Source organism: Amblyomma mixtum, chromosome 3 (genome assembly GCF_055824585.1).
Source record: "Amblyomma mixtum isolate Tamu chromosome 3, ASM5582458v1, whole genome shotgun sequence".
Classification (NCBI taxonomy): Eukaryota; Metazoa; Arthropoda; class Arachnida; order Ixodida; family Ixodidae; genus Amblyomma; species Amblyomma mixtum.
Genome location: NC_143014.1, coordinates 118,992,281 through 119,016,428, shown reverse-complemented (window position 1 = coordinate 119,016,428; position 24,148 = coordinate 118,992,281). Strand labels below are relative to the sequence as shown.

General features: G+C 47.7%; 1 protein-coding gene, 8 non-coding genes and 1 pseudogene across 9 annotated transcripts; all 10 read right to left on the bottom strand.

Annotated features, from left to right (window-relative positions):
* Positions 1-817: 817 nt before the first annotated feature.
* On the bottom strand, positions 818-889 carry TRNAC-GCA (transfer RNA cysteine (anticodon GCA)). The gene has a single exon. It is a non-coding gene; the product is annotated as a tRNA-Cys (tRNA).
* Positions 890-967: 78 nt separating this feature from the next.
* On the bottom strand, positions 968-1,039 carry TRNAC-GCA (transfer RNA cysteine (anticodon GCA)). Its single transcript has one exon. It is a non-coding gene; the product is annotated as a tRNA-Cys (tRNA).
* Positions 1,040-6,000: 4,961 nt separating this feature from the next.
* TRNAC-GCA (transfer RNA cysteine (anticodon GCA)) lies at positions 6,001-6,072 on the bottom strand. Its single transcript has one exon. It is a non-coding gene; the product is annotated as a tRNA-Cys (tRNA).
* A 1,979-nt stretch (positions 6,073-8,051) lies between these two features.
* TRNAC-GCA (transfer RNA cysteine (anticodon GCA)) lies at positions 8,052-8,123 on the bottom strand. The gene has a single exon. It is a non-coding gene; the product is annotated as a tRNA-Cys (tRNA).
* Positions 8,124-8,201: 78 nt separating this feature from the next.
* TRNAC-GCA (transfer RNA cysteine (anticodon GCA)) lies at positions 8,202-8,281 on the bottom strand. The gene has a single exon. It is a non-coding gene; the product is annotated as a tRNA-Cys (tRNA).
* Positions 8,282-8,359: 78 nt separating this feature from the next.
* TRNAC-GCA (transfer RNA cysteine (anticodon GCA)) lies at positions 8,360-8,439 on the bottom strand. Its single transcript has one exon. It is a non-coding gene; the product is annotated as a tRNA-Cys (tRNA).
* A 78-nt stretch (positions 8,440-8,517) lies between these two features.
* Positions 8,518-8,589, bottom strand: TRNAC-GCA (transfer RNA cysteine (anticodon GCA)). Its single transcript has one exon. It is a non-coding gene; the product is annotated as a tRNA-Cys (tRNA).
* Positions 8,590-12,443: 3,854 nt separating this feature from the next.
* On the bottom strand, positions 12,444-16,693 carry LOC149351582 (uncharacterized). The gene is made up of 2 exons (XM_089575620.1): positions 16,631-16,693; positions 12,444-13,319 (listed from the first exon to the last, which is right to left on the bottom strand). The coding sequence occupies exons 1-2, from the start codon at positions 16,691-16,693 to the stop codon at positions 12,444-12,446; spliced, it is 939 nt and encodes a 312-aa protein (XP_089431746.1).
* Positions 16,694-18,625: 1,932 nt separating this feature from the next.
* On the bottom strand, positions 18,626-19,932 carry LOC149351581 (uncharacterized; annotated as a pseudogene).
* Positions 19,933-20,039: 107 nt separating this feature from the next.
* Positions 20,040-20,119, bottom strand: TRNAC-GCA (transfer RNA cysteine (anticodon GCA)). Its single transcript has one exon. It is a non-coding gene; the product is annotated as a tRNA-Cys (tRNA).
* Positions 20,120-24,148: the final 4,029 nt, after the last annotated feature.

Here is a 24,148-nt window from a genome sequence, read left to right as displayed (position 1 = left end):
CTCTCTATTAGGCGCATATACGCACATGACACGCCACTGCACACCCGTCAAAGAGAAATCGCAGACAACGAAACGGCCATTATCACCCACAGTTACTCCTTCTACTACCATGCCCAAAGAGTTGCGCAAGAACAACGCAAAGCCACCCGAGTTACCCATTGCTTGGCACATGCAAATATTATAGCGATCAGAGAAAAGCTGGGCCGTGCGGCTCGTTTGCTGATCGCTCTCCACTTTCGTTTCTTGTACAGCCATTATATCTATATCGTTATCCATCAATAGCCGACTGACTTGGTACTGCCTTCGCCTGGCTGACAGCCCTCGTACGTTTAGCGAGGCCACACGTAAAGCTATTTCAGGATTAACTGCCATGCTGAAAAAGAATTAAACGAGCCGCACGATCTCACCTGATACCGTGGTGACGGGAATGGGCGAACTTAGCGGTACAGGGTGGTAAGACCGAAAGACAGTGCCCCAAGGTGCCCCCGCTGGTTCATGCTGGCGTTGAAAAAGAACGACGCCGCATCTGCCGCTGCTCCAGGCCGCATCAGGAACCCTTGAGCCCCAGATGCGTCCAGAGCAGCCACGAACACAGGGCTCCTTCATGGCGAAGGCTGCATCCCTGGTGGAATCCGGTCAGGCGGAATAGTGGGCTTCGGCTTGAAGGATGGTCGGCGTAGAGGGGCCGCTTTGGGGGGCGGTTCCCCTTGCTCGGCCTTGTCGGGGGCGCCCGCCGTGTCAGTGACGTCGCGCGCGCGTTTCGTGGTCAGACTAAGAACAAAAAATAAAATCGCATGAAACAAAAGAGTAAATAAGAAGGGGGCACCCGGGTTTGAACCGGGGACCTCTCGATCTGCAGTCGAATGCTCTACCACTGAGCTATACCCCCGAGACAGTGATTGAAGACGCGAATCGTTCCTATAAAGAACACAAAATAAAATCGCATGAAACAAAAGAGTACATAAGAAGGCGGCACCCGGGTTTGAACTGGGGACCTCTCGATCTGCAGTCGAATGCTCTACCACTGAGCTATACAACCTTTTTTTTTTCTTTATTACCGACTTGGCCGGGCAAACAAAACAAAAATACAATGACATGACAATAAAAGCACAGGTCAGTTTCTAGCTAGTGCACGATGATAAAATGGGTTAAATGATTTTAGTTGGTCGAGGACAGGCAGCCACTCAGGCTGAGGAGCTTGCTGTCCGAAAACTTCCTGAGTATACATGATGCTCTCAATGAAATACTGGTGAGCCGGATTCACAACAATATGTTCGTGCCTGACATCCATTCGCGTACGCCATAGGCTGTGCATGCAGAGCAACATTAGCAGGTCGCAAGGCACTTCACCTGGCTCTGCACATGGTAGGAAGCGTATTCCAAAAGGAGCCAGGGGGAAATCTTTTTTCAGTGTGCGCTTCAACACATCCCAAAGAAAAACAGCGTCATGACAGTCGAGAAAGATATGTTCTATAGTTTCCACTTTCTTGCAAATAAGACACTCTACTGACCAAGGTACAAAAAGGCCTTTGCTTTGCAACCATGGCTTCCCTGGGAGGGTTCCAGTATGCAATTGAAAAAAGAAAGAACGCACTGAAGGCTTCACCGGCATTCTTTTGACTCTTTTTAGCACATCCCTTTCGGGACCCAGAAGATATGCACTGCGATAAACAGGCACTGGCAGAAACACATCAAGCAGGTCCTTGTACATCTTTTTCCTTGTTACAATGGTTAGATATTCATCGGAAAATTTTTACCGAAGAATACGGACTGCTGCAACAACTTCTTGCAAAAAAGCACTTAACCCACTCCGCCCTGCAGACATGGATGACACAACATAATCAGGCAGTGCTTCTGACAATCGCACTTGTATAACAGTTCGCAGAAAATCATTATCTTGACGCAAGAAAAAGAATCTAGTGACTATCTGTCTCAGAAATAAATTTGATAATCCTAGCCCCCCGTTCCGCACCTTGTGGAACAGATTGCATCGGCTGGTACGTTCCCATGTTGACGCCCAAATAAATGTTGCAAACACTCTGTGCAACCTTTGCACTGAAGTCCTTGGCAAAGTTAACGCTTGCAGAACGTAAAAAATCCTCGCTATTAAAAACATGTTGCACACCGTAGCTCTTGCAAACATGGAAAAGTTGTGACCGCCCCATTTGCTTGTCTGAGCTTTGACTCGTTCGGTTTCATGGGTCCAATATTCTTTGCTTTCTCTGTAGTTGGTTAGCGGCACGCCGAGGTACTTTCCTGGCGTGTCTACCCACTTCATTCGTCAGAATACTTCTGGCGTGGCCTGCCACTTTCCATGCCAAAAACCAAAATATTTCTGCCAGCTTATCGCACAGCCACTTGCATCACAAAAATTTATGGCTTCTCTCACCACTTCTTGCACGCTTTCCTGGTCTCTGCAGAACACTGCTATATCATCTGCATATGCCAATACCTTCACTTCAGTATGACAAAAGGCGTAACCTCGAATGTTTTGCGTAGTTAACAGCTTTAAACAAAAGGGCTCCAGGTAAAGTGCAAAAAGCAGTGGAGAAAGAGGGCAACCCTGCCTCACTGACGACAAGACAGGAATACTATTACTCAGGCGGTTATTAATTATGAACCTTGATGTACAGCCATCATAAACCATTTTCACGCCATCAGTGATAATACATCCCACATTCACATGTTCCAAAAGCACGAACAAAATTTCATGCACAACTTTATCAAACGCCTTATGCAGGTCCAGTTGCATCATGGCGACACGACCCTCCGTTGCATCACAGCATTCAAGGACACTCCTAGCTACGTGTATGTTAGTAAAAATGAATCTGTCTTTTATGCCGCAGGTCTGATGTGGGCCAACAATGGTTTTAATTACTGTTTGGAGTCGTCCGGCTAGCACTTTCATATAAATTTTGTAGTCTACGTTAGTTAAGCTTATTGGGCGGTAACACTCAACTGACTGCAACCTACTAGGGTCGTCCGATTTTGGGATCAACACCACGTGGGAAGTTCGAAAAGACGGCGGAGTTAACTTTCTTTCATAACACTCGCTTATTACGCGTTGTAATGCTCTTGCCATTTCTGTTTTCATAGCCTTGTAAAGTGCGGCACCGAGGCCGTCCGGCCCAGGCGAGTTGTTTAAGCTCAGCTGCTGTATTGCAGCTTCGATTTCTGCTGCCGTTATGGGCTCCTCAAGTACCTGCGCCAGGTCATCCTCGACTCTTGGCATCAGCGACAGGAATGCAGTTTTATAGTGTTCAACATCGGGCGTTTTAAGGCTGAACAAGTTTTGGTAATGTTCCAGAACCGCCCTTTCAATCATCTCAGATTCGGAAGTTACGTCATTGCGATAACAAATTTCCTTTATCTCTTTCGAAACTGCATACTGTTTTTCGTCGCTGAGCGCCCTTTTTGTGGGCGTCTCCCCTAGCCAAAATCTTTCGCTGCGCGCCCTTATCACAGCACCTCGATATTTCGTTTCATCTATTAGTTCAAGCTTAGTTTTGGTCTCTTTTATTTCTTGTCTGTACAACGCCGGCTTGACGCCTTCCATGCTGAGCATGAAATCAAGCTCGGTACGAAGTTCCTTTTCTTGCTGTTTTTCTTTACGCTTTAAAACACATGCTCTTTCTATAGCGGCCACATTCACGTCGCATTTAAATTGTTCCCATGTTTGTATAAGTCTGACTCTTTCTCTAACAAGCTTTTGACTGAGTCTTTTAGTTTCTTGCTAAACTCGTCATCCTCCAACAATGAGTCATTAAATTTCCATAATTCCCAACTAAACTTGACAGTCCTTTTCCTCTCCCCAAGTGTGATCACGACTAAAGAATGATCACTGAAGCTGACGTGCACAGTCTGGTACTGGGAACACAAGGGCACAACCTCAGAAGAAACATAAATTCTGTCCAGCCTTGCGTGACTAACGCCTTGGAAATGCGTGTACTGTGCTTGTTCTGAACCTTGCATTATAATGCCAATGTCTTCCAATTCTGCCTCATTAATTATCTCAGACAGCAGCTCGGCACTCGTGTCCTGCAGGGTTTTGTTCGTTGCTCTATCTTCAGGTCTACACACACAGTTAAAATCTCCAAGCAATAGTACACGCTTTTCTGTCAGCAGGAAAGGTTGAACACGGCGAAAAAAGGCATCTCGTTCCGGAATTCTATTAGGTGCATATACACACACAGCTCTCCACTCTACACCAGAAAAGTAAAAATCGCATGCTACAATCCGGCCACTTTCACAGGAAAATACAGTTTCCACGGCGACTTTGCCGTTTCGAGTTAAAATCAGACACCCTCCCGACTTTCCTTCTGCATGGCACACGCAAACACTGAACTGTGCACGGTAAATTTCTGCCATCGCATCTGTCGACTCTTCGCTTTCAATTTTTGTCTCTTGAACAGCCAACAGATCGATTTCGTTTTCGAACAAGAGACGTTTAAGCTGATTTTGCCTTCTTCGCGCAGAAAGACCTCTCACGTTCAGTGTGGCAATACGCAAGCTAGATGTTAGTTGAGACGCCATCTAAATGGTTGGGATTCGCCGCTCTCGAAGTGACATCGGTTTGCAGCTCACCTCATCAAAAATCCTTCCAGCTTGCAAAGTACGGCGGTGTCAGCACTGAACCCGATCGAAGACCGGGCTACCAACACGAAGACCCTGCAAGGCACCTCCGCTAAGGCGGAGGGACACCCGACGAAGTCCTACGATCAGGAGGGATATTCGGCTTGGGCTTGAAGGCCGCACGCCGAACAGGAGGCGCTTTGGGAAGAGGTTCCTCATGGTCCGTCCCGTCGTAGCTCGTCGCCTTGTCATCAGCTTCGTCGTGCGTCCTCTTCGCTGGCAAAGTTGACGCCGCGGGCATCTCCGTGTCAACGTCCTTCTCCTCGGTCGATTCCAAAACCGTCTCAGCTGCACCTACCGCAGCATCATCTGCTTTTCCCGCGTCCGCCTCAGTTCTGGTGTCAGGCACAGGTGGTTCTTCTGAGTTGGCAGCCTCATGTTCCGTGGGAAGCGTTGCTTTTTCTGAGGCTATGCTTTTCGGTACTGCGTCTTCCCGACTCTCACGGGTCGCCTCTACCGCGTCGACTTCGTCCATAATATGCTCCTCAGTAGTATCCCTACGACCAGGACCAGCTACGGTAGCATATGTTCGCACGCACTGGGCGTCGTCGTGGCCGAAGCGACGACAGAGCCCGCAACGTGGCACACGGCACTCCCGACGTATGTGTCCGGTGCCGCGGCACCGGAGGCAGAGCGGAGCTCTGCCAGGAACGTGGACGAGTGCGACGTCCTCTCCAGCACGCAGCTGGTGCGGTAAGTCCTCGATGGTAACGCCCACCTTCAGCTTCAATGTCACTGAGCGCGTAGTAGACGACTTGTCGACGCAGCCTTTGACTCTCCACTTGTCCCGAGTTATGTCGGTCACTTTTCCAAAAGCCGCCAGAGCTGCCTTCACGTCGTCATCTTTCACGCCGTGTAGCAGCCAGAACAGCTTCAGCCTGACGCCCTGGTTGCATGGGTCAATGACCACACAGCGGTGGTCCTTGACGTTGAACGCCTCCGCCTGTAGCATTTTGTTTTTTCCTTCTTCATTGCAGAATGTCACGGCCCAAACATGATTCATCTGATATGCCCCGAGGGCAACCACTTCCGGCAGCAATGACAGACGCTCAAGAGCGTCAGGAAAGTTTTCAACACGGTATGGCCTGGCTTGGACGTCGCCATGCAAAAAAACAGTATGCAAAACGCTCGAACCTGTTGGCAAATGCGGCAAAATCAGCTGGTAGTCCTCGTTCGGTTTGATCGTACTCCTGATACCGCGGCCCGGCTGGGCCGCTGAATCCGCTCCTTGGGAGCCCATGATACACACGTCCGTCACGCTCGGTGGCCGGAAGTAGGAGCTATACAACCGAGACAGTGAATGAAGACGCGAATCGTTCCTATAAAGAACAAAAAATAAAATCGCATGAAACAAAAGATTAAATAAGAAGGGGGCACCCGGGTTTGAACCGGGGACCTCTCGATCTGCAGTCGAATGCTCTACCACTGAGCTATACCCCCGAGACAGTGAATGAAGACGCGAATCGTTCCTATAAAGAACAAAAAATAAAATCGCATGAAACAAAAGAGTAAATAAGAAGGCGGCACCCGGGTTTGAACCGGGGACCTCTCGATCTGCAGTCGAATGCTCTACCACTGAGCTTTTTTTTTTTTCTTTATTGCCTGACTTCGGCAAGAACCACAGTACACAAATACACTTACAGAGCACAATGAGTAATAATTAACAACACTATCCGCCTGGTGGGGCGTGGCTTCGTCACGTTAAAACTCTTTAAGTGTCACCAAAGGCTCGACTCTTTCGAGCCAATCGGGAGCTTCAGGAGCAAGTTTCTGAACTTCAATATACTTATGTATGCACTCCCGAAAATAGATCCGTGCTGGCCGTGCATCAGGGTCGCGATGATATCCTGCCATTCTTGAGCGCCAAATACAATGGAGGCCCATTAGCATAATAAGGTCAAATGGTGTCCCATCCTCACTCTCTACAGGCAAGTACCGAATACCATGAGAGTCCAGCGGTAATTCCTTTTTTAAAGTCCTTTGTAAGATGTCCCAAAAGTATACCCCCTCCCAACAGTGCAAAAAAACATGGTCTATTGTTTCAGGTTGTTTACAAATTAAACAATGTGATCCCCAAGGTAGAAATAAATGCTTCCTTTCCAAGAATTCCTTTACTGGTAGCGTTCCGGTATGTAATTTAAAGAAAAAAGTTTTTGCACTTGGCGGCACCTGCATCGCCTTCACACGCTTAAGTACGTCGCGTCCCAGGCCTCCATCGAATAAGGCCCTGTACATAGGTTGTGGAAGAACTACATCGCACAAATCCTTGTACAACTTCTTCCTGCTAACAGAAGATAAATAATCATACGAAAATCGAACAGACAGGAATCGAACACTCGCGACAACCTCTCTAAAGTAACCAAAAATACGTCCCGAGAAACTTTCGGTTGAGACAACAAAGTCCGGCAGTGCATTTCCGAGCCTTAATTGGCACACAGTACGCAAAAATGGATCGCTTACATCGCGCACAAAACAAAATCTGCTTACAATCTGCCGCAGAAATAAGTGTCCCAGACTCAGGCCACCGTCCTTCACCCGCCTAAACAAATTGGTCCGGCTGCAGCGTTCCCAGTCAGAAGCCCACACAAAAACGGCAAAGATCCGGTGCAGTCTCTGTACGTTCATCCTTGCACAATGCAACACTTGCATCACGTACCACAGCCTAGACATAAAAAACAGATTACACACTGTGGTCCTTGCGAAAATTGAAAGATGTCGCCCTTTCCACCTCTCCACCTTTTCACGCGTGGCTTGCGTCTGCGCTTTCCAGTACGAATCGCTATCGCGATAACCATCCAGTGGGACGCCTAAGTACACTTTACTGGGGTCGTCACCCAGGACATGTTTGCAAAATTGCCGGGCTTCATTGGCCATTCTCCGTGCCAAAGCCCCAGGGACTTTGACCAATTCACTTTACTACCGGTGACCTTGGTGAATTCTTTTACGCATGCCACGGCCTCGGTTACACCTTCCCGGTTCACTGTGAACACAGCGACATCATCCGCATAAGCCAGCAGCTTAACTTCTGCCGCCTGTAGCTGGAAGCCTCGAATGTTTTCACTTTCCATGATATTCAAACATAACGCTTCAATGTAAATGCAGAATAGAAGAGGGCTGAGGGGGCAACCCTGGCGCACCGAACGCTGCAGGCTAATGGGGGCCCCCAAACTCTTATTTACAATTAATCTTGTGCAGCTCCGGTACGCCAAGGCCACTCCCTCGCAAATAATGGACCCTACATTCACATGATCGAGTATGCAGAACAAGATATCGTGCGAAACACAATCAAATGCCTTCTCAAGATCTAGCTGAAGGATGGCTACACACTGAGCTATACAACCGAGACAGTGAATGAAGACGCGAATCGTTCCTATAAAGAACAAAAAATAAAATCGCATGAAACAAAAGAGTAAATAAGAAGGGGGCACCCGGGTTTGAACCGGGGACCTCTCGATCTGCAGTCGAATGCTCTACCACTGAGCTATACCCCCGAGACAGTGAATGAAGACGCGAATCGTTCCTATAAAGAACAAAAAATAAAATCGCATGAAACAAAAGAGTAAATAAGAAGGGGGCACCCGGGTTTGAACCGGGGACCTCTCGACCTGCAGTCGAATGCTCTACCACTGAGCTATAAAGCTATACCCCCGAGACAGTGAATGAAGACGCGAATCGTTCCTATAAAGAACAAAAAATAAAATCGCATGAAACAAAAGAGTAAATAAGAAGGGGGCACCCGGGTTTGAACCGGGGACCTCTCGACCTGCAGTCGAATGCTCTACCACTGAGCTATAAAGCTATACCCCCGAGACAGTGAATGAAGACGCGAATCGTTCCTATAAAGAACAAAAAATAAAATCGCATGAAACAAAAGAGTAAATAAGAAGGGGGCACCCGGGTTTGAACCGGGGACCTCTCGATCTGCAGTCGAATGCTCTACCACTGAGCTATACCTCTTTTTTTTTCTTTATTGCCGGGCTTCGACATTACAAAACAGAACATAATAATATGTACATACAGTATACACAGTTAGTCAGGATCCCAAAGAGTGGGCCTGACTTAGGTTAAAATTCTCTTAAAGTTACGAGGGGTTCCAGCCTTGGTAACCACTCAGGAACCTCCACTATTAGCTTTTGTTCTTGGAGAAACTTGTGCATACTTTCCCTAAAATACATACGGGCTGGCCGTGCGTCAGGGTCACAATGATACCCTGCCATGCGGGAGCGCCATATACTGTGGAGGCCCACCAGCATGACTAAGTCTAACGGTACCCCATCCTCGTTCTTGGTTGGCAAAAACCTTATTCCGTATGAGTGGATTGGAAGCTGTTTCTTTAAAGTCCTCTGCAGCACGTCCCAGAAATAGACCCCTTCCCAACAGTGCAAAAAGACGTGATCAATTGTCTCCGGCTGTTTGCATATGATACAATGCGACCCCCAAGGAAGAAGTATCTGTTTTGCCTCAAGAAAAGTTTTCACAGGTAAAGTTCCAGAGTGCAACTTAAAGAAGAAACTCTTGACTCCCGGTGGTACCTTCATTTTCTTTACTCTTTTCAATACGTTGTAGCCCGGCCCTCCACAGTACATGGCCCTGTACAAGGGCACCGGAAAGAGGATGTCACACAAATCCTTGTACAAATCTTTCCGGCTCACATCACTCAAATATTGTTTTGAAAATCTAGCATTCAAAAATCGGACGCTGGCAACTATCTCCTTGAAAAACCCAAACATGCCACCCGTCTGTCATACACTCAGATGAAATCACAAAGCCTGGCAAAGCCCTACCGAGCCTTACTTGGCACACTGTGCGCAGAAAAGGATCATTAACATCGCGCAAAAACAAGAATCTATTGACCAATTGCTTCGCAAATAAATGTCCAAGCCCGAGTCCTCCATCCCTCACTCTTCTGAACAAATTGGTACGCGTACACCTCTCCCATTTCGAGGCCCACACAAAAACAGCAAAAATACGATGAAACTTTTGTACATTAATTCGCGAACAATGCATCACTTGCATCACATACCACAGTTTGCTGATGAAAAACAGATTACACACTGTGGCTCTCGCAAATATAGATAGATAGGACGCTTTCCACTTTTCAGCCTTATCGCGTGTTTCTTGCACCTGCCGTGTCCAATACGGTTCGCTGTCGCGGTAATTTTCCAGCGGGACACCCAAGTATTTCACAGGGGTCGTGTGCCAGGTCACGCGCGTTAGCAAAATTTTTTGGGGTCACTGGCCACTTTCCATGCCAGAACCCCACACACTTCCCCCAGTTAACCCTGCTCCCCGTCACAGTGCTGAAACGCTTGACCCCGTCGACCGCGTTACGAATGCTATCGTGACTCACGCCAAAAACAGCAACATCATCTGCATATGCTAGGATCTTGACTTCAGCCGTCTGTGGCCGAAATCCTTGAACAGCATTATTTCTTATAATGTGCTTACACAAAGTTTCTATATAGATACAAAACAAAAGAGGATTGAGGGGGCAACCCTGGCGAACAGAACGCTGAACGTTAATGGGGGCCCCCAACGATTTATTAACAATTAACCTGGTAGTGCAATTTCTGTACGCCAAGGCCACACCCTCAGTGATAATAGTGCCTAAATTAACATGATGAAGGATAGAAAACAATATGTTATGCGCAACACAGTCAAAAGCTTTTTCTAAATCTAGTTGGAGAACTGCCAGACGAGCGCCAAGGGCGTCACAGCACTCCAACACACTTCTTGCTTTGTGAATATTATAAGCAATAGACCGCCCCTTGATGCCACACGTTTGATGAGGGCCAACGATTTCTTTAATTACCATCTGAAGTCTGGCAGCTAGCACCTTCATAAAAATTTTGTAATCGACGTTCGTCAGCGAGATGGGCCTATATGCTGTAACCAGTTTAAGTTTCTGCGCGTCATCTGTTTTAGGAATGAGTACTGTATGAGACGTACCGTAGGATGGAGGCAGAGCATTACGATTGTAGGCTTCGTTAAATAAAGAAGTCAGCAAAGGGGTTAATTCACTCTTAAGCATTTTGTAAAAAACAGCACTTAAACCATCCGGGCCTGGAGACTTACCAGGGTTTAAGCTTTCTATAGCGCGTTCGACTTCTTGCTGCGTAATCTGCTGCTCTAAAATTACTTTTTGCTCGTCATCCAGCCGTGGCATATCTTTCAAAAACTCGTCTCTAAATGCATTCGAGTCGACTTCATGTTGCGCGAAGATTGTCTGAAAGTGCTCAAAGAAGGCCAGCTGTATGCTATCGTTATCAGAGACTGAAGTGCCTGCCCATTCTACCTCGTGAATCTGGTTTCATCGAGCGTGCGCCTTTTCCATTCCAAGCGCCCGCTTAGTGGGCGTTTCTCCCGCGACCAAATCTGCCGCTCGCGCCCGAACTAGCGCTCCCTGATACCGTTTTTCTTCGATAATTTCCAGCTTTTGCTTTGTTTTCTTGATGTCTTCCATAAATATGCCCGGTTGTTTGCATTCTTGAGCTAACAATTTTTCTAGCATAACTTTCAGCTGCCTTTCTTGTAATCGTTCTTCGTGCCTTAGAACGGTGGACCGTTCTATAGCCTTCATTTTAATGTCTTGTTTCACTAGTTCCCACTGCAACCCGACTTCGTTTTTTCCCTCCCTCTCCATTTTATTAATCTTTTCTACCACGGCATCAGTGAAAGTTTTGTCACTTAGCAGGTTAGAGTTTAGTTTCCATAGGTCCCACGAAAAGCTGTTATTTCGCTTCTTCGATCCTACAGAGCACTCGACTACACAGTGATCAGAGTAGGACACAGGCAAAACATTGTACTTATGACATTTCGGCAATAAATCAAGTGACATATATATGCGGTCGAGGCGCGCGTGACTGACACGTTGAAAGTGCGTGTACTGCACATCGCGTGCGCCCTCTAAGCATTAGGCAACATCTTCCAAGGCGTATTCGTCTATCATTTGATTCAAAACCTCAGTACTTCTGTCCCTGAAGGCTCGGGTGCTACTCTTATCGCGAGCGCTCAAAACACAGTTAAAGTCACCCATGAGAACTATTTGTTTGTTGGAAAGAAGATACTGTTGCAGGTTCTCAAAAAACGTTGCCCTGTCTTCCACTACGTTTGGCGCATAAATGCATAGCACACGCCACTCAACGTTGCAGTACAAAAAATCGCATACTACGTAGCGGCCCGATTGAGAAGAAAAATACGCCTGTATTTCGAGTCCAGGCAACTTTTTCACAAACACAGCACACCCAGCAGAGTTGCCAATCGCATGGCTCACAATTGCATAGTACCTCGACGTGAATCGTTGCACCATGCCTCCAGTCTCCACCTCCCCTTCCACTTTGGTTTCTTGAACGGTTAGTAAGTACATCTATGTCTCTGTCCGTCAAAAGGCGGAGCACTTGACTCTGTTTTCGCTTCCCGCTCATGCCCCTTACGTTAAGCGTGGCGAAATTAAGGCACGACTCCGGATACATTTTGGTAGCGAAAAAAAAGAGGCCGGAAGCATGGTGCTTACCTTTCACGCCTAGCACTAAGCTAGACGCCGTCTTTTGCCCCTGAGTCATCGGGTGGACCAGGGTCACTCTGCTGCGGTGCCGGCTTATCGGCCGGTCGTCTTTCCGTCCCGACATTTGGCCGCGGCTTGAAAGGTGGTCGTCGTACTGGAGGTGCTTTTGCAGGCGGCTCCTCTGCGTTAGTCGCGGCCGCCTGGTCTTCTTCACTGTCGGTCTGTGCGTGGGAGCGTTTTGCGGGGCCGGAGACACTGGCCACGAAAGTGTTGTCCTTTCGCGTCGCGGCCTCACAGTGCATTTGTTTCAGCGACTCGTCAAGCTGAGGGCTCCCACACCCTCAGTTGACGCTCTTTCAGCTGTCTCGGGTGATACCGCTGCCGCAGTCTGCGTCTCCGCGCTGTCGGTCACCTTGCTCTCTTCCCCCGTAGACACCGATGAATGCTTCGTCGCTGCCAGCCCTTCGTCACCTCCGGCACCCTTCGCAGCAGTTTCAGCCTCGTCTACGTCCATCAGCAGGTCTACCGACTCGTCCCTTGCCGTCGACCCTGTCGCCGCTGCGTAGGTCCGCACGCAGTCCGCCGCAACATGACCGTACCGTCCACATTGGGTACATCGCGGTACCTTGCAATCCCTGCGGACGTGGCCCTTGCCTCCACAGCGCAGACATTGCATTGGCCTTCCGGGCACGACAACGAGAGCCAGCTCTCCCGCGACTCGGATTTGGTGCGGGAGGTCGTCCACTTTCATGCCAGCTTTCAGCTTCATGAGCACGGCTCTTGTAGTCGACCCTTTCTGGTGGAAACCTTGAACCCGCCAGCGCTCCCGAGTGACTTCGGTAACTGTTCCGAATGCCGCGAGGGCCGTCCTTATGTCTTCGTCTGCCACGCCACGCAACATCCAATGCAGTCGCAGTCTCACCTGTTGGTCTTCTGGGTTGATAATGATGCACCGGCGGTCTTTCACCTGAACTTCCTTAAAGGCGAGAAGGCGCTTTGTTGCCTCCGCGCTACTGAGAGTCACCGCCCAGACGTGGTTCACCTGATACGCCCCCAAAGCCACCACGTCGGGGAGCGTACCAGTCTCGACCAAGGCTTCACGAAAATCTTCGACCCGAAAGGGCCTCGCACGCACGTCACCATGCAAGAAAACCGTGTTTAACACGACACGCCCGGTGGGCAGCTGCGGCAAAATAATCTGGTAGTCGTTATCATCCTTTACATCTAGCCTGTTTCCGCGGCCGGCAAGGGCCGCTGTCGCCGCTCCGTGGGAGTTCATGATCCTGCGTCCGTCACGCTCGGTGGCCGGAAGTAGAATGACTGAGCTATACCCCCGAGACAGTGAATGAAGACGCGAATCGATCCTATAAAGAATAAAAGATAAAATCGCATGAAACAAAAGAGTAAATAAGAAGGGGGCACCCGGGTTTGAACCGGGGACCTCTCGATCTGCAGTCGAATGCTCTACTAGTGAGCTATAAAGCTATTTTTTTTTCTTTATTGCCTGGCTTTGACATTACACAACAAAATGGCGGGACACAATGAACACTTGGTGTTGATATAGTCAGCCTGCCAGCGGCTGGCTTCGTCACATTAAAATTCCTTTAGGGCCATCAAAGGCTCCACCCTTGACAGCCACTCGGGAGCCTCGCCAACATATTTGACACTCTAAACAAACCGGTGCACAGTTTCACGAAAATAAATTCGTGCTGGCCTCGCGTCGGGATCACAGTAATATCCTGCCATTCTCGCGCGCCAAATACTGTGGAGGCCCAGTAACATTATCAGATGGAAAGGTACTCCGTCCTCGTTTTCAATGGGCAGATACCGTATTCCATGGGGGTGAAGTGGAAATTGTTTCTTTATAGTCCTTTGAAGTACGTCCCAAAAGTAAACCCCTTCCCAACAATGCAGAAAAACGTGATCTATCGTTTCTGGTTGCTTGCAGATAAGGCAGTGATGACCCCACGGAAGAAATAAGCCCTTATCCTGTAAAAACATTTTCACTGATAACGTTCCTGTGTGCAACTTGAAAAAAAAAGTTTTAACCCCTGGGTCGACATGCATTCCCTTTACCCTCTTTAACACATTCCTTCCAGGGCCTCCACTGTACAAGGCCCTATACATGGGTTCCGGCAAGACAACTTCACATAAATCCTTATACAATTTTTGCTTGTTCACTGTAGATAAATATTCGTTGGAAAACCTCGTTGAGAGAAATCGGACACTTGCGACAACTTCTCTGAAGTACCCAAAAATTCCGCCCGATAGGGTTTCGGTTGCAACAACAAAGTCAGGCAGCGCGCGCCCCAGCCTTACTTGGCACACGGTGCGCAAAAACGGATCACTGACATCACGCAGAAACATAAATCTGTTAACAATCTGCCTCAAGAAAAGGTGTCCCAGACCCACTCCACCATCCTTCACTTTTCTAAACAAATTCGTCCGGCTGCACCTTTCCCATTGTGCAGCCCACACAAAAACAGCAAAAATTCGATGTAGCTTTTGTATGCTCATTCTTCCACAATGCAACACTTGCATCGCATACCACACCTTACTGATAAAGAAAAGGTTGCACACGGTGGCTCTAGCGAAAATTGATAAGCCTGTTCCTTTCCATCTTTCCGCCTTCTCACGCGCATCCTGGGTCTGCACTCTCCAATATGTTTCGCTATCACGATAGCTTTCTAGCGGTACTCCAAGGTACTTCGTTGGTGTCTTCACCCAGGGTACGTTTGCAAAGTGGTCCGTCGTCGTTTGCCATGCTCCGTGCCAGAGCCCCACTGACTTAGACCAGTTCACTCTACTGCCTGAGGTTTTGCATAATTCAGCGACACATTCAACGGCCTCTGTTACACCTTCTCGATTAACGGAAAAAACCGCTAAATCATCCGCATATGCCAGCAGCTTCACCTCCGCAGCTTGCAGCCGAAAACCAGTTATTCTCTTGTTTTCGATGATGTCTAAACACAAAGTCTCGATGTAGATAGCAAACAGAAGAGGGCTGAGGGGGCAGCCTTGACGTACCGAACGCTGCACACGAATGGGGGCCCCCAGACTCTGGTTAACAATCAATCTCGTCGTACAGTTCCGATACGCCAAGGCGACTCCCTCCCGGATAACATACCCAACATTCATATAATCAAGTATGCACAGCAAAATTTTATGCGCGACACAGTCGAACGCCTTTTCGAGATCAAGCTGCAAGATGGCAACGTGACTATTTGTAAAATCACAGCACTCGAGCACACATCTTGCCTTTTGTATGTTAGAAAGAATAGACCGGCCTTTTATCCCGCACGTTTGGTGGGGGCCAACAATTTCCTGGATTACACTCTGTAACCTTTGCGCCAAAACCTTCATATAATTTTTATAATCGACATTTGTGAGAGCAATTCGCCTGTACCCTGTTACGTGTCGTAACTTGTCAGCTTCATCCGTTTTCGGAATTAGGACAGTATGTGATTTACCATAAGACGGAGGCAATTCACGTACGTCGTAAGCTTCATTAAAGACCGTCTTCAGCACTGGCGCGATTCTGCTCTTAAATGATTTGTAAAATGCCGCGCTTAACCCGTCTGGTCCTGGTGATCTCCCAGAATTTAAATTGTCTATTGCCATTTCTACCTCTGATTCGGTTATTGCCAGCTCTAAAACGTCTTTCTGCTCGTCACTGAGTCGCGGCAGTGCCCCAAGAAACCTGTTCTTAAACGTATTTATGTCTGCATCCTGTAATGCGAAGAGCGCCTCATAGTACTCAAAAAACGCACGCTGTATATGTTCGTTTTCGTCTGATAAGATGCCACCCCATTCTATGCTATCAATGTGATTTCGCCGAGCATGAGCCTTTTCAATTCCCAACGCTCGTTTCGACGGCGTCTCCCCTGCTGCTATATCTTCCGCTCTGGCCCGCACCAACGCTCCACGATAACGGTCCTCTTCTATTAGTTGAATTTTCTGCTTTATTTTCCTAATGTCATCGATCCATTTACCAGGCGCTTCACTTTCCTTTTCTAGCAGTTTTGCAAGCATACATCTTAGATTGCGTTCGTTTAGATTCTCTTCGTACGCAATGGCACTAGATCGTTCGACTGCTTTAATTTTAACCTGTTCTTTGCAAAGTTCCCACTGTTGCCATATTCTCAGTTCACTACTAGGCTCTATTTTGCTTATTGCTTCAATTACTGCACAGCTAAATTCATCGTCCTTAATTAGCTTGTTATTTATTTTCCACATATCCCAACTAAAAGCACTGCCCCGTTTTTTCAATCCTATCCCACATACTACTAAACAGTGGTCCGAAAAAGCCACCGGCACTACATGGTAACTGTTACATTTTGGAATCACATCCAGCGATACATAAATGCGGTCAAGCCGAGCATGGCTTGTCCTCTGAAAGTGTGTGTACTTCACGCCGCACGCGCCTTGCAAACACTCTGCCACATCCTCAAGGTTCCATTTATCTATGATTTGCGACAGTATCTTCGTACTTGCGTCCCTGAACAACCTTGCACTGGTCTTATCGCAGCCACTTAGGACGCAGTTGAAGTCGCCCATGATGATAAGCTGTTTCTCGGAACAAAGACGCTGTTCAACACTTTGAAAAAACGCAGCCCTTTCGTCCGTAACATTTGGTGCGTACACACAGACAATTCGCCACTCAATGTTCTTCAATGTAAAATCGATAGCGACACAGCGACCTGACGGACACGAGAAATGAGCTTGCACGACAAGACCCGGCAACTTCTTTACAAAAAGGACGCTGCCAGCAGATGTACAGGTGCCCCAAAAGTAATACGGAGCACGCGAGCGGTGGCCGGAATGAAAAAAACTGCACGCCAGCGCGCTCTATCAGCAGATGCGCGGCAAAGAGCGAAGGGGTGTCGGCACATCCGGCTGACCCATCTCGATAACTTGATGCTCGTGTTATCGCCGCCACGAGCGAAGTTGCGCTGCTACCATCAGTGCTCGCCAGGGGCGCTTTCAATACTTCATGCAAGGGTTTGTCGCTTGTCCGCGCCGTGTAGAAAGTGGCGTTCGGCAGGCTGCACTTTTTGCTTTTTCAGGAATGCCACCACTTTCAGCCTGCGAGACCGCCGTGGTTCGCTCTTCGCTTCGAGGCGAGTTTGTGACAATGAAAACAGAGCAAATGTCACGAAGGACGCAGAAAGGGATGACGAGTCTTCCGTCTTCCCTTTCTGCGTTCGTCAGGAAGTTTGCGCTCCTTTATCGTGATGAACAAGCTCATGATGTGTTCGTTGAGTTTGTGCGCGAGCTACAGAATACAGATGTTTCGTCCGTCGGTTTGGCAAGTGTGATGAACTTTTTCTTGGTTCAAGGAAGTGCATGAAAAAAAGAATAACATTCATATGTTGCCTTCGTTGTTTTCATTATAAAGATAGGGGCTCAACAGTATAGCAACTGAACTAAGTAAGGATCACTTCCCTTGGCACAAATTTGCTTTCTTACAATGAAGGAAATAAAGACAAACAAAAAACGAGCTTGTATCTGATTTAGTCGTCCCCTATCGGTTATATTTTGCAAGCATGCAAGAAGAAAAGGGCAGCAGGGTGGAAGCGATTAAAAAAAAACAACTTTCAAAGGCACTTTTCATACAAACTCAAAGTTTAATGAAGGTTGAAGCTCCCGCTCATGTTAATGACATCGACCATGCGCTGAGGAAGGGGCTCGTATAATGAGTCGACGTATCCGGGTTGGTCTGGCAGGGCAACCCGGATTATTAGCCCACTTGCTATGCTGTTGAGCACCTATTTTTCTCAAAGACAGCACATGCATGCTGTTTTTTTTTTTCGTCATGCGTTCCCTAGAGCGAAGCAAAGTTTTCACCGCATTTGCGAAAACGTTGTTCGAGTGCTTATACTCGTCAGCGCGCAAACTCGCTGTCATGAGTCGCACAAACTTCGGCTGCTCCGCAGACGAAGATAATGCAGTTCCTGCCGAAGAATAAAGCGCACGGTGCCGATGGCAGACATTTCTGCACGGCCCGGTCGAACAAGAAACCATGATGTATTGAAAGCGCACCTGGCGGGCAGGGATGGTAGCAGCGCAGCTTCACTCGTGGAGGCGGTAACGCGAGCATCAAGATATCGAGATGGGTCAGCCGGATGTGCCGACGCCCCTGCGCTTTTTGCCGCGCATTTGCTGATAGAGCGCGCTGGCATGCAGTTTTTTCCATTTCTGCCACCACTCGCATGCTCCGTATTACTTTTGGGGCACCTGTACCTATCGCATGACTCACTACAGCGTAGAATCTAGACGTGAAACGTCGCACCATGCTTCCGGTCTCTTCTTCCCCATCTACTTTTGTCTCCTGCACGGCCAGTAAGTCAATATCGTGCTCTGTTAAAAGCCGGTAAACTTGGCTTTGCTTATTCTTTCCTGCCAAGCCCCTAACATTGAGTGTGGCTACTTTCAACGGGGTTACAGAAGCCATTGTCGCAAATAGTGAAGAGGCCAAGAGCATGGTGCTTACCCAACACGTCCGTCTAGCACATGGCTAGACGCCGTCGTTGCCACCGGAGCCATCCGGTGCAGGCCCCTGACCTTGCCGCGGGGCTGCCTTATCGCCGGCACGCTTGTCCGCCAAAACGTTGGGTTTCGGTCTGAAAGATGACCGTCGGGATTGAGCAGTTTTTGCTGGCGGCTCCTCACCACTGAGAGCTGCCGCCTTGTCCCCTTCGTTGTCGGTCAGGCCATGAGGGCGCTTGGCTGGGGCGGTGCCGCTCGCTGAACGGGCGCAGCTCTGGTCCTGCTGTTCCTCGCTGATCATTGGCTCGGCGTCCTTAGTTGCCAAGACGTTCTCCCCGTCTGCCGACGTGCTCGCCTGACTCGAAGGTAATTCTTCCTCTTCGAGTGGCTTCCTTTGGTTGCCGGGTCCACTAATGTCTCCGCTGGGAGGCCCTGATGCGTCGGACGTCCCGGCAGCCTTGCCAACTTCCACGGCTCCTTTCGCCGCCTCCTCCGCCTCGACGACGTCCATCAGAAGCTCTGCCGTGTCGTCTCTCGATACCGCACCGGTAGCCACCGCGTATGTGCGAACACACTCGCTGTCATCGTGGCCATAACGCCTGCATTTGGAGCACCGGGGTACCTTGGATTCACGTCGAACGTGACCCGTGCCGCGGCACCGTAAGCACTGCATAGGCCGCCCAGGCACCACAACAAGGGCCAGCTCGCCGGCGACGCGTAACTGGTGTGGCAGGTCGTCAACCTTCATACCGGGTTTCAGCTTCAGGAGAACAGTCCTGGTTGTAGACCCCTTCTCCTTGACGCCGGAAACACGCCAACGCTCCCGGGTCACCTCCGTTACATTCCCAAAAGCCGCAAAAGCCGTCCGAATGTCGTCGTCGGCTACACCGTGCAGCATCCAGTGCAGCCGTAGTTTCACCTGTTGGTCGGCAGGATCGATGATAATGCAGCGCCGTCCTTTGACATCCAGTTCCTTTATCGCTGCCAACTTCTTCGTTGCCTCGGTACTGTTGAGCGTAACCGCCCAAACGTGGTTTACCTGATACGCCCCCAACGCCACAACGTCGGGGAGCGCACCAGCGTTGGCGAGGGCGTCGCGGAAATCCTCGACCCTGTAGGGCCTAACTCGCACGTCGCCGTGCAAAAACACGGTGTTTAGAACAACACGACCGGTAGGCAACGTAGGCAAAACGATTTCGTACTCCTGTCCTTCCTTATCTTCAATCCTGTTTCCGCGGCCATCGACGGCCGCTATCGCCGCTCCGTGGGAGCTCATGATCCTGCGTCCGTACACGCCAGTGGCCGGAAGTAGAATAAGCTATAAAGCTATACCCCCGAGACAGTGAATGAAGACGCGAATCGTTCCTATAAAGAACAAAAAATAAAATCGCATGAAACAAAAGAGTAAATAAGAAGGGGGCACCCGGGTTTGAACCGGGGACCTCTCGATCTGCAGTCGAATGCTCTACTACTGAGCTATAAAGCTATACCCCCGAGACAGTGAATGAAGACGCGAATCGTTCCTATAAAGAACAAAAAATAAAATCGCATGAAACAAAAGAGTAAATAAGAAGGGGGAACCCGGGTTTGAACCAGGGCCCTCTCGATCTGCAGTCGAATGCTCTACCACTCAGCTATTTTTTTTTCTTCATTGCCGGTCTCCGACAGTGAGCAGTAATACAGGACGATACACTAAAACAAAAACAGAAAGAAAAAAAATGTTGTAGCAGTCAACTTTGCACTGACATTGTCGCATTAAAATTACTTCAGCGCTGTCGAGGCTTCTACTCTCGGCAACCACTGTGGTACACACTCAAGCGATTTCTGAACTTCAACAAATCTGGATATACTCTCGCGAAAATACATCCGTGCGGGCCTCGCATCCGGATCGCAATGGAAACCGGCCATGCGAGAACGCCATACAGAGTGGAGGCCACCCTCATTATGAGGTCAAATGGAATACAGTCTTCATTATTTACTGCTAGGTATCTAATACCGTGAGGGTCCAATGGGAAGTCCTTTTTGACCGTTCTCTGTAGAACATCCCAAAAGTACACACCTTCCCAGCAATGCAGAAAAACATGGTCTATAGTTTCGGGCTGTTTGCATATCAGACAGTCAGATCTCCACGGTAAGAAAAAACCCCGTTGCTCTAGAAATTTCTTTACTGGCAGTGTTTCCGTATGTAGCTTGAAGAAAAAGGATTTCATTCCAGGTGTCACCTTCATTCTCTTTACCCTTTTTAAAACATTCTGACCGGGCTGTCCACTATGCAAGGCTCTGTACAATGGTTCTGGAAAAATGTTGTCACATACATCTTTGTACAGTGTTGTTCTTTTCACTGAAAAAAGATAACCATTTAAAAAACTCGTCGACAAAAACCATATACTAGTCACCACCTCTTTGAAAAATCCTGAAATGGGTCCGGGCATCCCATTTGTGCCAACAACAAAACTAGTTCAGTAGCGTGGCTTTTTGGGCTTGTTGGTACATACTTCAAAGACACTGTAGCGCAGCAAAAGACGAGGACACAAGAAACGAGAGACGAACACCACGAGCGCTAACTTCCAACAAACTTTATTCTCCTGAAGCATCACACTTTTATACACCAGAAAACAGTAATCACACGTGCGAACAGTATCAATTTCAACAGTATCAATTCAAGAGCAGTCCAAGAGGCTGACTAATGCCGGGTACCCCTCTCATGTTCAAGTTTCTGTTGCCGAAAAACTTGTTAAGAGAATGAAACCAGAAAATCAATGTAACCTAAACCCGGTTCCTCGTGAACGAAAAAACCTTGTTGTAGTACCTTATCTACACAAGATTTCCCACAATTTAAAAAGAATTGGTCAACGAGCGAATGCGACCGTCGTGTTCTCGGCGCCGAAAAAACTTGCAACGTTGTGCAAACTGGGAAAAACCAACACCAACAAAGCGCGCGGTTGCGCAACTAGGCACCAGAAGCCCTACGTCACGTGCGATGAAGGTGTTGTATATCAAATTCCCTTGTCATGCGGGAAACACTATATCGGCCAGACGGGGAGATGTCTGAACGAGCGCCTAATGGAACACGCTCGCAACGTCAGAAACGGGCAAGGCGGATCGCTGGTTGACCACATTCTCGCATGCAAGTCAAAAACCTGTAAGCCTTACTTTGATAAAAGTCTGGTAATAGGAAAAAGTAGAGAAAGGTTAACGCGCGAAATCATTGAAGCAGAAAAGATAAATAGGACAGGAGGCTCGTGTGTAAGCACACCTTCCATTCTCCTCTCAGATAAAGAGCTCGTTTTTCTAAGAAATTGATACTGTTCGCACGTGTGATTACTGTTTTCTGGTGTATAAAAGTGTGATGCTTCAGGAGAATAAAGTTTGTTGGAAGTTAGCGCTCGTGGTGTTCGTCTCTCGTTTCTTGTGTCCTCGTCTTTTGCTGCGCTACAGTGTCTTTGAAACAAAACTAGGCAGCGCACATCTTAATCTAACTTGGCACACTGTGCGCAAAAAAGGATCGCTTGTGTCACGAAAAAAACATAAACCTATTTACAAGTTGTCGCACAAAGAGATGCGACAGACTGAGACCACCATCCTTCACCCTTCTGAACAAATTCGTTCGGCTACACCTTTCCCATTGCGATGCCCCAATCCCCCAATCGGAGTCTCATTCCATGGTCAAGTCAAAAGAAAAGGCAAAAATAAAGCGGAATGAGAAGTAGCTTGCACCTGCTATAAAGCATCAATCAGGCTTAAACCAATCGAAAATAAATGAACAGGGCCCAAGTGGCCAAAAAAGAAATTTCGTGGAAAAAGCCAATTGAAAAAATAAAATGTGGGCACGGTAACTGAATGGGTGTCCTAAGGGCGCAACGAGCACAGAGGGATGAAAGATCCCCGCGTGAGCTGATTTATTGATGAATGAACAAAATTTATGGAGATATGAAGGTGCCCAAAAATATATATATATATATAAAAAAAAACACAAGAAAAGGTAAAAAATGAGCATGAGGTATCTAATCCGTCGGTCAATAAATGCTTGATAATGAACTGGGAAAGACAAAAGGAAGCAGTCAACCTGAAATGGAAAAACAAAAAACAGGAACAGAAACAGAATCGAAGAAAGACCAAAAGCAATGCAGAACCACCCCGTCCATTAATTACAAACAAAGAAATGAGTGTAAAAAAGCTTAAAAAAAACTACAAAGAAATGCAAGTGAAAATGAAGACAAAAAACAGACAACTAGAAGAAAACAGGAAGGACAGGGAAAAGGAAAAGAAGGAGAGAAAAGAAAGAAAAAAAGGAAGAAAAGAAAAAAAATTAATAATAATAATCCCAGGTAAACAGCAGAGAAGACAAAAAAAAACAATACCAAGAATAAAAAGAAATGAAATCCCTTACGTGCACAATAAACAAGAAGGAATATATTATTTACAGCAAGGAAATAAAGAAAATAAATAAAACGGAAAAGAAAAAACTAGAAATGAAAACAAAAGGACAGGAAGAGCTAAAAAGAAATAAATAAATAAAAAAGAGAGGGGAAAGAAAAGAAAAGAAGGAAAAAGAAAAAGAAGAAATAAGAAAAGAGAAAACGAGAAATAAAAAACACACAAAGAAAAGATAACCAATCACACACGCATTCACACCCAACAAACCACAGCACGCACCTGCCAGAAGGGCGGACATAAAAATGTCCACCTCGTATGGCCAGAAAGGCCCCCCCGAGGAGGCACGAAACTGTGGCAACTAAAAGCGCGCCGTTTTTCCCAAAACGACTTAAAAAAAACAAAAAAAACATCCCACTCTGCAGGACGCGCGCCAAAAACACCTGTTAAAGGCAAAGGAGACAAGACAGTAGACTTTGCCTGAAAAAAAAAAAACAGAACAAGGTATGGGAAAAGTAAAACTGTATACAATAAAGGAATAATGAAGGAACAGAATAAGCCGAGACCCGAGCAAAAATAAATAAATAAATAAAAATATATTTTAGAAATAAGAAGGTGGAAAAAGAAAAGGTAAACGGAAAAATAACAAAAAACAAAATTTGAAGATAAACGACAGTAGTACTAATACTGGGTCTCGACTGAAGACTAATAAGGTCGCGCTCGAGACGCCAGCACTCGGTCTGGTAGAACGCGACTGATTTCTGACACAATACGGATCAGAATTGCCGACGCACGGCGATCATCTAACCACCGCCGCCAAACAGTGTGGCGACCAGCATTCTGATCCGCAAAACCCGGGAGCTGCTGCACCAAATCCCTTGTGATTGGACATGAGGATAGATAATGGCTGACATCCCCGACAGAGTGACCACAAGGACACCCTGCCGAAGGTGCCAGACCAAAACGATGAAAGTAAGCTGGAAAACGGCCATGACCAGTAAGCAAAGTCACAAGTGGTCTAGGAGGAGGAAAAGATGCAGGCAAATGAAGGACGTCGGGCACCCATTCAAAAATACCCGTGCCTGCTTTAGATTCTCGCCACCACACCGACCACCGCAAATTAACGACTTCACGAAAAGCACGGCGAAC

Bases quoted from the DNA above. Each gene is read 5' to 3' on its own strand.
- LOC149351582 (XM_089575620.1), bottom strand. From the start codon at position 16,693: ATGGGCGACTTCAACTGCGTCCTAAGTGGCTGCGATAAGACCAGTGCA. The intron at 13,320-16,630 runs GCAAGTACGAAG...ATTTTGCCGCAG, and splicing joins GTGCAAGGTTGTTCAGGGAC to CTGCCCACCGGGCGTGTCGT.